The sequence below is a fragment of the Schistosoma haematobium genome, chromosome ZW, assembly GCF_000699445.3.
Source record: "Schistosoma haematobium chromosome ZW, whole genome shotgun sequence".
Lineage (NCBI taxonomy): Eukaryota > Metazoa > Platyhelminthes > Trematoda > Strigeidida > Schistosomatidae > Schistosoma > Schistosoma haematobium.
In genome coordinates this window covers 19069548-19084409 of record NC_067195.1, presented here as the reverse complement: position 1 = coordinate 19084409, position 14862 = coordinate 19069548, and the positions used below count along the sequence as shown (strand labels likewise).

Sequence of the window (14862 nt, the reverse complement as noted above, 5' to 3'; positions counted from 1 at the left end):
GTAAATTTAATTTTCATTTGCTTATCATTGGATAAGTTGGTTATATGCAACATAGTTATTATTGTCTTTGTCATTTTATTCTTTTATTCTTCTTAACTAATGTAAGTGAAAACCAAAGAAAAAGACATTTTTCCAAAGTGAAATGCACCTTATCATCAATAATCCAATGAAAAGAAGATAGTTGAGGAAAAGATCATTGAAATAATAGTAAAAATAAGAATAATTGTTTGAATTAAAACCGTCTAACATTTCATGACTCAGTTTAAGGCACTTCTTCAAGGAATAAAGACCAAATCACAATTAATTCAAGTTTAAATACTACACAAGTCTATTATGTGCTAACAATCAAAAGCAGGTCTGGACAAATTATTGTCATGCCGTTTCAGTCAAGGTGATTCATAAGAGACATGTATGTAAATTTGTGTGTGTATGTGTGCATGGTTAAGAATGAAAAATGTATGACCTTTATGGTGAGAAAGGATAGAGTTTAATTTGTATGATTATAATGTGAATTTTGAATAATATCCGACTAGGTTTCTGGGATAGTTGGTTCAAGTAGGACGTATCGTAAGGCTTTCTTTTCTATTGAGAACAATGGGATTAATCATTATATGGAACACTTCAGGTACTCTCCTTTCTTTGTAATTGGAAAGTCCTTTTTGTAAAGTTTTGATGTTTTTAAAATAGATTTGGTGGTTTTTGAAAATGGCGTGAACCTTGGTGATGATACCTATTAACATATCTCGTTTAACTGTTCACCCAACAATTACTTCGCACTTATTATAGTTGTCAGATAATTTAATGAATCTATCAAAGAAATATTCATTTTCAGAAGGGTTTTTGTGTATATTATAATGATCTCAACGAGTAAAATTACTATAATATCCACAAAAGCCCTTCTAATATTAATCAACATATGCTCATTAGTGACTGGCTTCAAGAGGTATTTCCTAGAGTTCTAGTGAGAAGCAGTGACCAATGGAGTTCAACCGGGTCAGTTGTGAGATAGTAACCCATTGAAGACAATGGTGGATTTGTCGCTCAATTTCGTGGATTGGTTGAAGTTAGACATTAACACCGTTGGATGTCATCCGGCTCAGTGGTCTAGTGGTTAAGCGCTCGCGGGGTCGAATCTCGCGAGACGGGATCGTGGATGCGCACTACTGAGGAGTTTCACAATGGGACGAAAAGGCCGTCCAGTGCTTCCAGGTTTTCCATGGTGGTCTAACTTTAAATGACTCATGATCTCAACCATTAAAATATTTATTTACTGGCAGTAAACTTATTAGGAATGTTAATTGACGTAGTAGTATTAGTATTTTTGATAAATTATTTCAACTGTTGTATTTTTCACCAATTTTTGTTATTTATTAGTGAAATTTATTATAATCCATTTGGTAATTTAAAACACGTTATCATGCAATCTTTTTTGTTTTAGGCAGCTCTTTTATGGGATTGGTCTTTTTGAATCGTATATATACTCTGGAAAACTGAGACATTTTCATTTTATAAATTTCTATATACAGTAAACGAAACAACTTTCCATATATGTTCCCGTACGATAAACTTGATGAATACTTTTTCTACGATACACCTACGGACTTACTCGCCACATGTGGGCAACTAAATGTGAATTCCAGTCAAGTCTATAAAGTACAATGTATTGTTACGAAAGTTCTTGGGATATGGTCGGCATATTTGTTACCAATCATATGTGGACTTGGTTTAATTACACACAGTCTTGTTATAACAATTATATTTAAATGTTTAAAATATACACCACGCCAGTTAATCTATACTGGTTGTTTAAGTTGTTCCAATATATTGACGAATATTTTATTTGCTTGGTTATGGTTATTTCCCGCTAAAGGTTTACCATATATAACCAACGGACAAATTTATTACTTCATATTTAATACATCAAGAATTGCTTGTCGCCTATGTCGTTTCACTTATTCACTGAGTACAACATTAACTAGTAATTTAATATTATGTTCAGCGATTGATCGTTGTTTGAGTATATATTTCCCAGTGAAATTATTACATTTATCGAATCGTCATGCATGGTATATATGCTTAATCGTTTTAATTATCAGTAGCATTATGATGTCACCATTCTTAATTGTAATTGATTGGATACAAGTTGGACAATTTCATATTTGTTGGATAGAGGAATCGTTATTTCATTTACAAATTTATCATACATTATTCGCTAATTTAGGCTTAGTACAAAGCATTTTAATTGTTATGGTAAATATTGCTTTTATCACACGTCTTATCATACAGACTAGACGAACACGTCATACTATGGCACATAACAAGAAAGAATTAAAACATATCTCTATTTCTATTATTCTCTTAGCATTTTCAATGTCATATGTATTGACTGCACTACCTCAAACTACAGTTTATTTATTAGCGTTTCTATGGTCGTATACAAATGAGGTGATTGATGAAGTATATGAAGTATGGATAAGACTTATGTATAATTTAGCAGATATTGGTTGGAATCTTCATTTTACACGAGAATTAATTGATTTAATCATGTATTTTATATATTTAAAACCATTACGTCGAATATTATTGTATAAGATTAAAAAAATTATCAATATAGCTCATTCATCGAATCCGAACACGTCAGATCATGCATCATTAAAATAATATACATAAAGGGAAATCACTGATTAAAAAAGAACAATGTATAATGCGTTGGTAAAAGTTAGACGGTTTTAATTCAAACAATTATTCTTATTTTTACTATTATTTCAATGATCTTTTCCTCAACTATCTTCTTTTCATTGGATTATTGATGATAAGGTGCATTTCACTTTGGAAAAATGTCTTTTTTCTTTGGTTTTCACTTACATTAGTTAAGAAGAATAAAAGAATAAAATGACAAAGACAATAATAACTATGTTGCATATAACCAACTTATCCAATGATAAGCAAATGAAAATTAAATTTACAAAAGAAAAGTAACCCTTTCATTTTACGTCTGTTTAGTTTATTACTAGTACATTTAGAAACTCATGATTACTTCATACATCACATAAATTATATCATATTCATTTAGAACTCAGACGTCTTGTTTGACACTATAAAATAAATACAATCAACACCTTATCGTTGTCTCGAATTTCTGTGGCTAACAAATGATAGTGCGGGCGAAGCTTCAGCAAAAGAACTGGTATTCGAATCTCATATAATCTATTATGACATATAGGTGAAATTTCAATAGCATCGAAATAAATCACGTCGTGGAGAACAGACACTTGGAGAAACGGTATATAAAGATCACATATTCAAAGAGTGATTCACAAGAACTTACTACGTTCTAACTACTTCAGATAAGAAAATGAAGAACTACAGGAACATGACACATAAAGGGTGAGAATTTAAGACCATTGTATTCAATTCGTACTGTTAGAATTGAGAGGAGAATACAAGTAGACAGTTACTGTGCTAAAAGTATTGTATACAACTACGTTCTATGTGTCATCTTCATATTTAGCACATATTTAAGTCATTTCAATATTCATAAATTCATTTTTAACATTGTGAAATTCTCTTTGTATTTATAACCGTAGAACTCGATAATAAAGTACATTATTCCATCCACTGTTCGACTTTTGATTTACAATATACAAACAATAGATTGTTTGAAATGTACATCGGTTGCATGTATTTAACGTAACGAAATGTGCAAGATTTTCATTTGACCATGATTATGTTATGTGAGTTTAATGGATTTTCATCAACGAGATGATTGCACGTACAGTGTTTCCTGTATGGTCATGAAGGTAACTTGTAGGTGACACGACTCTGATCATAAAGTGTTTCTTAATGTTCCATTTTATCAAGTACATTTTGTTCTACAACCAATCAGTGAGACCCAAACAACAAGTGATAATTTCGAGTATGTTTAGAGATTCTCAATTATCAGTATCTGTCACATCTAATTTGACAGCAAGGAAAAACGTCAAACAGTTGTCTCATCGTAGTCTGAGACTCATCAATAGGGCTTCCCAACGACTCTGAATTCAATCGAACCAAGAATCTTCCAGTGATTAGATGTACATTTTCAAATGTGACAATGTCACGGTACAATATGTTGATGCTTCATCGTTACCACTCACCATGTCTTATTAAAGCCTTGTAAATCCAAATGAAATTCAGTCCATTGATCACAACATTCGATGGATTGTTTGACTGATGTCAGGTGTTGCAAAATTTATATTTCGAAATAGTGTCCTTAAGGGAATCGTGAGAAGATATTGTCAGTAATGCAGCAAACGTAGAACAGTAGATTCTATTCCGTTTCGGAGTTCCCGAGATCTCATCACATTTCCCATGCTTCACCAATATTAGATCGTGTCGAATAAATAACTTTTGTTCATCTCTGTAGATAGTGATGTTGATAATGATGTCTGCAGTCTATTGTTGCTTATTATTTCGTTAGCTAATAACAGACGGGCCACTGAATGGATGGCTAATGTGTTCGAGGTTACTTGTGATTAAATCGTCATACGTGAATTCAGTCTGTCATTAGTATATGTTAACCATGAATGTCTATCATATGGATATGACAAATGTGGCTGTATTTCAGCTGCAATGCATCATTGGAAACGAGTTGTTAGGTTTACCTGTAAGTGCATGTATTATCATGTTATTGAGATTCATGTCTGAAGTTTTGACCAGTCCTTGTCGGGTCATGTATGTTCTGAGTGGATGAATATTGGGTTTTATATGTTTGAGTGTATTTGTACCGTGGATAGCAGTGGAATATAAGATGCTTATTATATTGTTGCATACATCTAGGTGGATGGTCATACAGATGGTTTGTGTGATGGTACTGGCAAAATTAAGCGAGTCAATATGAGACCAATAAACTAACAGTAATCGGAGACCGCACATATCTGATGGATACTCAATTTGTTAATTTATATCAAGTCTGTTTGAAGATTGAAAGGGTTGAACTGATGTGCAGTTTGATGCACTTCACGAATAAATTAGTACTCGGTGGACATCTACTAGATAAATTATACTCAATCTCTATTAAACCAATTACAGATCGATCAATTGGAATATTAGTGTATACACATACAGCATTATAACTTACTATTGTTTCATTTTTGTTAATAGATAATTCCGAGATCTTTGATTTATATTCGTATGATTACTTCACGACATTACTAAGGTTATATTGAGGTATCTTTAGTATACCACCAAGATATGTTGGCAGAGTATATGTGGAATTATTTATGAAATCCATTTTGGGTTGTATTTTGCGTGAGTTTTTGGAATTACGTTGTGCTCGTATAAAGCCGATATAGTTTTTATCATGTGTTATTGAAACTAATTTTTATGAAGACGCCAATAGAAGGCTCCAATTCTTTTAGAACTATGTTCATTTCCGACTTGACTTAATTTTTAACCAATTGAAGATTTTTCAATCAATCTTTTGGTATGGTCAATTATACAATTGTAGACTTCCTTAATAGTTGCTTTATTTATGACCATTGTCGACATTTGTAATGTCAATTGTTTCAGCCACTTATTAAACGCTTCAGTTTTTCTTATGAAACCGTCGTATGGTTTTGTTCATTGTTTACGTAATAGTAAATATGACAAAACATGTTAATTGACTATATTTGAGCGATAATGTATTCTGACATATTACTTTATTATCACTCTTTAATAAATTGCTGATGAACGATTTCTGGAATCTCACAAATAATACTATGCTTCCTGTTAGAAAAAATCATATGTTTCGTTGAGAAAATGGTATGGACTTAGTTATTTAGACAAGACAGTAATGCTTACGCTGTAACTGGAAACATATAGCGTATTTATCATATTACCTACCGGCCGTGGTGGACGGTTATTTTTTCGGTACCGTATTAGGGTTGTTCCAGTCTTATCTGATTAGGCCGATAGACTTTTCTGGAAATAAGTTCCACTTCGAAGGAGTCACAGACCAACCGCGTGGATGTGATTTTGTGCGGAAATCATCAAGCTCATGTCTTGGAGCGCAGGCGTCGCACCAAGGGCAAGTATAGTTTTCATTCATGAGTCACTTAGCATACACATAGGTATATAAACCCAACTGTGAAGGCAGATCCTGACCGTTCTATTCGAATGTATTTGCCCCGACTGACTGTCACGTATTATCTGCACATCACTGGTACAAAGAATTTCGTCCCTGTACTTCATGACATATACATAGGCATAAGGCCTATTACATAGAGGTTTGATGGCCACCTCTCCGCAGTACTTACTACCATATGTTTTTACTATCTCTTCCACCTGAGGGATTAGGTGGTTTATCTTATGAGAAATAAGACAGACACTTTTCAGTTAACGTTTCTCGAGTCGACCCACGTGTGTGTCCTTTGTATATACCTATGTACATTATTCACACAAACTGAAACTTATGCAATTCATATACATAAGCAAACACATGGGGAAGCCCACGAGATTGTTAGCCCCAAGAGTGGAACCCCATGGTTCCGGTTTACAGCAGAGCGGTGGATTAGTCCGATCTCTGCCGACCTCCCAAGTTATCTAGCAAGGTTCGCTCTACTATCCAGCAGCGCCATGGGGAGGCGAACGGCAAATGATTTTATTCTTATTTTATCCCAGAAAGAATACATATTGTTTATGAAACTACCCGTGGGTTTCATATTTCTTGTACAAAACGTTTAACAATTTATGGTTGAAATGTTTTAATGGGAAATTATCAGGCAATTATATATATGTATGGAAAGTGTGAGAGTCAATACGCACAAATTGAAAAGGAATGTTACCATAAACACGGTTTTCTTATATATGTATATATAAAGGCAGGATACAATAAATCGCTACACACCAAGTGTACTCATAAACACAGTTGCAAAACAACATCGAATGGGCAGAAGAACATTAATTTGTTGTTACTGTAATAAGTAGTATTAGAATAGAGTATTTTCAAAATAAACAATGCATAATAGTAAATAAGAGTAGAGTAACGAAACAGAAAAGAGTAGAAAAGCAATGGAACACTGACCAAAACAAAAGAGTTTAGTAAGTGACAACTAAAAGCAAGGAGTAAAAATAACAATCATACCAATTACACACTTGGAAGTGGAACTGAACGTGAAAGACGTACCAGATAGAATGCATATTTGTTAGGAAAACGCCCGTGGGTTTCATACTTCTCTTACAAAAAGCGTCCAACAAGTATCTATATTACATAATATATGCAACGGTACAAATATGTTTTTTGTAAAGATATGAACACAAAGAAGGAAGCACCAGGAAAGTTAGAAATTTTAAAACAAAATCTCGTGTAAATGACTAAGTGCTTGCACACACATAGTGACACAGAACCAAATTATGTAAATAAAGAGAATCTGAGAGGACAAAGTAGTCGAAAGCATAAATATTACCTGGCTACAAAGAAAACGTAAGCAAGGCATAGAATGTAGTTAGTTCGAAATTCACTATTCTGTATTTGTAGTATAATTCAAATCTATGTAGGATTTTATTAAATTTGATAATACAATTGAATGTCGTCTAATCGATAACTGGAAACCTTTTGACACTGGTGGTAATGAAAATCCTGGTAAAAGAAGTTTCTTTTCTTCAGTTGAAGATGAACTTGACGACTGATCGATTGATTTGATACGTTCATATTCTACAGAATCCAGTGAGGCCCAATTTTCTAATAAAGATAGATATCTATGAAAAAAGTCAATAAATAGGCATAGTAAGCAATTCAATGTTTTAAAATATGAACACTCTTTTTGAAGATAAAGTATACAACTTGATATTAAACACAGGGACAGTGGATCAACAACACGAAAGAACAAGGTCAAAAGTACAATACAATCAGTCAGTTATAGTTAACGTTGGTTCAACTTGACATACCATTTTAGAAAAACAAGATTAAATACAGTGATTAGCAAGTGTATTTAAATAATGAGGAAGCAATGTTAATGAGTCAGACTAAATGTTGAGAATATGGTTCAAAAAGCCAGAATTAAATGCATGATGGAGTAATGGAACTCAAAATTAAGGAGAGAACAAAACGTAAATAAATTTGGGACACTGCAATCTATTTTGCGCAATGCCACTCAATAGCTGCAATCAATGACCTGGGTTATCGAGCATAACCACCCCAAACCAGGTAGTCTGTATCTACTAACATAGTTCAGACCAACAATTAATGATATTATCAGAATGGGTTTTGTGGAGATTTTTTTTAGAAATTTCATTGGTTGAAATCATGAGTCAATTGAAGCTAAATCCATACAACTGGAAAATCATGGTATTAGTTGATACAGTGGACCAACCACAAGTCACCAAATGAAAAAGCCACATTGTGTCGTTCAAGAATCTAATAACAAGTGCATGTCATTAGCCGCGAAATGGTTTCGTTTCTTAAGAATATATATATATATATAAGTGCTTATTGATTTGATTAGGTTAATCTCAACAAATATTATTTACCGCTGTCAGTCTTCTTACTCGGTAGCCGTTTGGAAGCTGGCGTATAAGACGTTTATATGTCAGTATCTCAACCACTTTGTATATTTAGGAATTTTTTTTCGCAGACAGCATCGATAAGCTTTGTGACTAGAAACTTATTGCCGTTTTCATCCTTGTCTTAAGTTTAGCTCCAACTACACTGTTGACTGTCCTAAAATACTGTACAGTTATTCAGCTACAGATTTTGAAAACATTCAGGAAAAAAAGTACAATAACCAATGAATCAAATTATTACTTAAGATTCGGATTGTAGTTGGGCAATTATGTGATTAGTCTATCGACGAAAAAGAACATGGTACATTTGACTTGCTTTGTCCACCAAAAAACATAAATATTTTAGACATGACTATATCATAAGTTTTAATTGAATATTTACAAAACAATGAACCACTAACAGAGACGACACGTCTAATTTATAACTACTAATAATAAAAAGGATAACACACTTAAGAGTTCGAAAAAAGGGTGGTTAGTGAACTTTATCTAAGTAATAAGAACGTAGCATAGACAATTGCATAATTATTCCTCGATGGTTTGATTCTATAGTGACATGATTGTTATAACGAAGTAAATTTTTGAAAGTAAAACTTACGGTGCTATCTTGTGGAGGATTGTAATTTACACTGTTACTACATAACTATTAAATATTTGAATTAGGATATTTTTATATTCCCCATATTGTAAGCTTTCAGTTGACATATAAACTGTTTTCATATGTTTGAACTCTTAAAGCTATTGCAAATTAACTATGGGACTAACATTACTAATATTTCTCTCGCATACGTAGCCATAAAAATGCCGTTTTTTCCTATCTATGTTACGATGGTTTTGGGTATTTAATCTATGTTATAAGTGGAATAGAAGTTTTATCTGCTTGCAGTTCATGTGTTCTGACGTGCTTGTGAGATAGGAGGCTGAAATGCGGACGAATTAGCGTTAAAGTATAGACCACTTTTGTCGTAATAGGAAATAAACTACTTAAAATTTGATCTAGATTTTACATACAAATTACTTACTTTTTACATTTATCAACACAATGTTTGATAATTTCTTTACGGAAAATAGGGAAAGGATTTTGTACAATACTTATCATTGATTGCAGATTTAATGCTATCACAGCCTCATTATAAATACGACTTTGTTCTTGATAGATTGGATCCGTACGTCGCTCTTCATAACCAGCTTCATTAAAATACGGTTCTGAATTAAGAATCAAACCTGTAGGGAAAGAAAAGATGGTAGGAAACTCAATATATCAAATTTTGTGTATTACCATGAACAGTGGACTGAATTAAATATAATATACGGATTCGGATTAATACAATATAAATTATAGACAGAAAGTAGTGGGATATTTGCGTTTTGACTATTTCACACTCTCAAGATACTTAAAGTATTAAATCAGCTGACTCGATGATAAATGCCATTATCACTCAGAAAACTTTCTTGATGAATTCTAAACTACTCAAAACAACGAAAGTAGTAGTAGTCATACGAATTGCTCAAAACTTAATCTCATCCTTTCTAGATGTTAAAGAAAAAAACACTAGACGAGAAATTAGTTGGTGATCCGGGGTACACAATGTTAGACCGTCAAAAATTAAGAAAACATAGCCGCCTAGCAATCTTTTCTGGTTTTTAGTATTGTCCTAGTTTAAGCCAGTCTGTAATGCAAACTATTAAAGCACTCACATAATAATCATGGTATTTTCATATAAACATGTCTCTTACACATTAATACAAATACCTATTTATAAAAAATTCTTCACGTTGATTGGATGACTTATTCAGTATACAGTAAACCGAAGAACCATGTACCTATTTATATTCGATAATTTTGTTTTTTGATTATATTTTCCTTGAAAAAGCTTGGACCATATTGCCAGGCGAAACGTTGGATTTACTTAAAATTCATTCGCTGAGATTTTACAAATATATCCTTCTTTTTAATGGTATAAAGCTGTAATAAAACAATTAATCTAATAATGAGAAATATTTATCAATCTCACCCTGAATTGATATAGCTAGTTGTAATAAATTGGACGTTTCAGCACTCCAATTCTCACTGCCCTGACCATTCCATGTACCCAGTAAAGACAGACAAATATGTCCATCAACATACAAATTCGGATTCACTTTTTCATTGCCAAAACTGTAATAATGTACCTTTAATTGAAAATTTATTGAGAAATATCTTGGAGTACTACACAAAAAAGTAAGGCAATGGTAGTGTTTAAGGTGGAATAACTAATGAAAAACAGTAGAGTGCCAAAACAACTTCGTAATTGTTGTTTAGGACGTTGCAAGAATGTATATTCACGACCACAATGAGGACTGGACGCAGAAGATTTAGCTCTCGTGGTGAGCACATTGAATTTAAACCACTGAATCTTAATTTGGTATTCCAGTCTTTTGAATTCACTCCTTGACCATACAGTACATTAGGTATATCCGTAAGTTAATGTTTAATAAATATTAGCTTGGTTGGCTTTACTGATCATGATTTTCGAATAGAACTTCGAATAACCAGTCTCTCTTACTGTATACACATTAAAGACTAAGTCAATGACAGTGAGAAAAAATGAACCTATAAAAAAACATTTTACCCGACTACACTATCAATCGGTGGTAAAGTGAATCATGAATCTTGCTATGAATATGTATAGCGCAAATACATCACATTTTTCAGATCAACTCCGTCTTCTCATTGTTCTATCGAAATTTATAAAAGGGACTAATTTCTTTAAATACATTTTGTTACCTTATTTCGTAAAACTTTTCACATAAAATATTATATCTTAAGAAAAGTACTAGAAATACATCAAATTATCTAATTTTCGCTGTTGAATGCTAATTTGAACATGTTAAGAAATCCACAGTAGCTTTTCTCCTATTCTTGATTCACCACTGAACTTCGAGGTTATCTGACCGGTTGTTTTCGTCCTTTGCCTGTATATGTTATTGCGTCTCAAAGATCATCCATTTGTTGCTAAAAAAAACAGAGGACTGCCCCTTTTAAACATGTCACCTTAAACATTAAGGTTTTTCCCAAGTGTATCACACAGGCGCAATTGTTTTTGAAGTGTTTTAGTGTATTTATCGTCTAGTTCATGTAAATTCGATATTGTATTAAGAGAATCTCTCTCAATCAATCGCAATAATGAGTTCAAAATGGAGACGATAATCACTAAAAATAATCAGTATATGTCGATTTTCACACTAACCTTATGCCCTTCTTCATTGATCGTTATTTCATTGAAAGTGTGTATGGTAAAACAACTTGAATTATATATATATATATATACAAATTGTTCAATAACTGAGTAACCAAAGAAAGACAAGTGTCACTCCATTTTAAAGCTTGTAATTGCATATTCCAAGGGACTTAAGTTCGATTTATTTAAAAAAATATTGTCAGTTAATGCAATAGTAAGATTTTTATTTTTGGTAAAACTGAATACCATGTTAGAAAAAGTACAGAATTTCAATACTAATGTATTTATTTAGTCCAAGAATACGTACGACCATGTACTTCGTTGAAGGAACTGTTTATGTAGAGGAGCAAAACTTTTACACGGCTGTTCGAACTAAGTGGAAGCATGAGGATTCAAAAATGTAGCAGATGGTTTGAAGTTGAACGAATCAACTATGCTGTAAATAAATAATTAAGTACAGATTCGTGTACCACTTTTGAGAGACTTTATGAGTGAGGGACAATGATACTACCCAACTGCTCAAACCGACGTAAATGAAGCTGGACTAGTAAATGTAACTTAGTGGTCGAAAGTTGAACATCAACGTATACTCGAATATAGCGAAACACCGCTGGATGCCAACTCAGTGGTCTAGATGTTGAATATAGGTGTGCTAGACGGAGGGTTTTGGGTTTGCTCCCCGAGTGCGAAGTCATGGATCTGAACTGTTGAGGGACCTCATACTAGGATGAAATGGCTATCCAGTGCATCCAAATTTGCAATGGTGGTCTGATATTGATCAATTCATGGTATTAATTTTTAAAAAATATAATAAACATACATTTCAGTAATTCACAAATTCTGATTCCCATTTTTGGTTTTACCTGCCAATATCAAAAGATAATCCATAATATACGGTGTAAATAAACATGCTTACAGGATCCGAAGAGTTTAATATCTCAAGGAATCAAAAGTGTAAAACAACAGCTTTGTTTATGTGATAACAAATATGACTTTAAGACAAGTCACGAAAATAACAAACAAATCAGAAGTAACCAATCAGATAAGTGTAAAAATCAGTAGGGTTATGCGAAATAAAAAGTTATCGTAGATTTTGCTGTTCGTTAGAACTACAATTTATAAAGAGAGACAAAAAGCAAATAATTTGAGGGCTTCCCAACATAAATAAATACGATAGTTTACTTTTTGAAGCATTTGTGTTTTGTCCACTAATAGGTTGCTAGGTTCGATGCCCGCCACTTTACCTGTTTTAATTTCAGCGGCTGAGTAGCACATCAGTAACACTTAGAGAAAAATTATGGATTTAAACCGCAGGACAGTGGCGAACTACCTAAATCAGTAGGTTGCACGTCCAAAAACTGTTACAACTACTTCGACTCTCAGTATACAGAATTGTGAAGATTATTAAATGATACTGATATCACGAATTGACCTGTCAAATATCGATGGATGGCCAAGATAGGTCAGTTTGTGATATACTAATTATAGTTTGGTTTTGGTGACTGAATGATATCACTAGGTCTCTTATAAACAGTGGTTTAAAGCACAACACATAAACCTGTACTTGATGAGCTAGATCGAGAAAGGAGAACAAATCTATAGTTTAACACCAACGTATCACGCAAATAAATTCTAATCGCCAATATGGTAATAATATTATTCATAGAATAGAACAATAATCTACCTGCGGTGGGGTTGTAGGATAACTTGATGGCAAACCAACATCAAAAAAGAATAAACAATGTTCATACGGTGTACCAGATGCACCAATAATCATTATTGAATAAAGATCTATCCGATCTTCGAATCCTTTAACAATAATATCATTTGGAAGAATGGTGGATAGAAGAGAGATCTGTTGACAATCAGAAGCAATTATAATGATAGAAAGAATTAATTTTCAAATTATACGTACAGAAAAGCAAATGTTTGGAAAATTTTCTAATCTTATATTTTTTTATTATCGTATGGAGTGTGAAATACCCTACGTTGCTTAAACTTAGACTAGTTTGTAAGGATTCATATTACCTGGTTGTTAATAATATTAAGCATTACAACTGATTGGTCTCTACTAATATATATGCAGCTTGAGTGGATTGCGTCAATGAGTGAACAATGAGATCCATACACAAACAGCTAACGAATCCAATATAGGATTAAACATGAGTCCTGGATTCCACTACTTGAAACAGTTTAAATCGATTTGAAATCGTAATTATATCAATAATATTTTTGGTGATTATAGTCCGGACACAAGAGAAATAATCTGCTAAATAGACCTCAGAACATCTATGTATTGTTAACAACTGATTATTATTTTGCTCAGAGGATCACTAGAATATTTAGATTTTGTTAAAAATGCTGAAATTTTTTTCAGAAACGATAACCACAAGTGTATTTTCTTTAATGTAATCTTCCGCAAGGACTTTTGCTTTCTCTGACTGATTATTGTTGCTTTTGCTTCGCTAAATTTCTCTATACATGAAGATCATGTTTTTGTTACTGTATACATAAAAGTTGTACCAATTTTCTTGCACTACCACTATAAGTCGTCTTCTCTTGGGGTGTTGATATGTTGTTTGTAAATTGCTATTATCGATTACGAAGAGAACCGATCGTAAGAAAGTAACTTCATCATTCGTTACTATACCGCAAGTATTGTAGGCCCTTGCTGAAACCCAAAAATGAGGAACAACATACCTAACTAATGATATTAAGCAATCGACTAGTTAACACATATGCCAGAATCGAAAAAAAAAGAAAAGAAATAAACTACGTGATATATATGGAATTTCAATAGCTGAGATCATGAGTCAATTGAAGCTACACTACCATGAAAAACCTGGAAGCACTGAACGGCCGTTTCTTCCTATTGTGGGACCTCTCAGCAGTGCGCACCCACGATCCCGTCTCGCGAGCGAACGCTTAACCTATAGACTGCTGAGCCGGCTTCCAACCGTGTTAATTTCTAACCTCAACCAATCCACTGTCTAACGCTTCCAGGTTTTCCATGGTGGAGTAGCTTCCTTCGTATTCTGTGTTACACGGACTATCAATAGTAAATTCACGAATATAGTTCCTTTATTCGTTTCATGATCAACAGGTCATGTAAATCCAC

The 14862-nt window shown here is 33.1% G+C and overlaps 2 protein-coding genes across 4 annotated transcripts in view; one reads left to right on the top strand and one right to left on the bottom strand.

The window, feature by feature from the left end:
• Positions 1 to 1548: 1548 nt before the first annotated feature.
• MS3_00010318 (uncharacterized protein) lies at positions 1549 to 2661 on the top strand (the record flags this gene model as incomplete). The annotated part of the gene is made up of 1 exon (XM_051218680.1): positions 1549 to 2661. One exon carries the CDS (start codon positions 1549 to 1551, stop codon positions 2659 to 2661), a length of 1113 nt encoding a protein of 370 aa, XP_051070618.1.
• A 3780-nt stretch (positions 2662 to 6441) lies between these two features.
• UBE2O_1 (E2/E3 hybrid ubiquitin-protein ligase ube2o) overlaps positions 6442 to 14862 on the bottom strand; it is a gene marked incomplete at its 5' end in the record, with an annotated part of 44982 nt that continues 36561 nt past the window's right edge. Inside the window, 4 exons of one of the 3 annotated variants that reach the window (XM_012936977.3) lie at positions 6442 to 7719; positions 9546 to 9747; positions 10539 to 10695; positions 13429 to 13599. In XM_012936977.3, coding sequence (XP_012792431.2) covers positions 7482 to 7719; positions 9546 to 9747; positions 10539 to 10695; positions 13429 to 13599 — 768 coding nt within the window. In that variant the 3' untranslated portion in view covers positions 6442 to 7481. Of the gene's footprint in view, positions 13600 to 14862 lie in introns of all 3 variants that reach the window. The other 2 variants (XM_051210610.1, XM_051210609.1) reach the window with 2 other exon arrangements.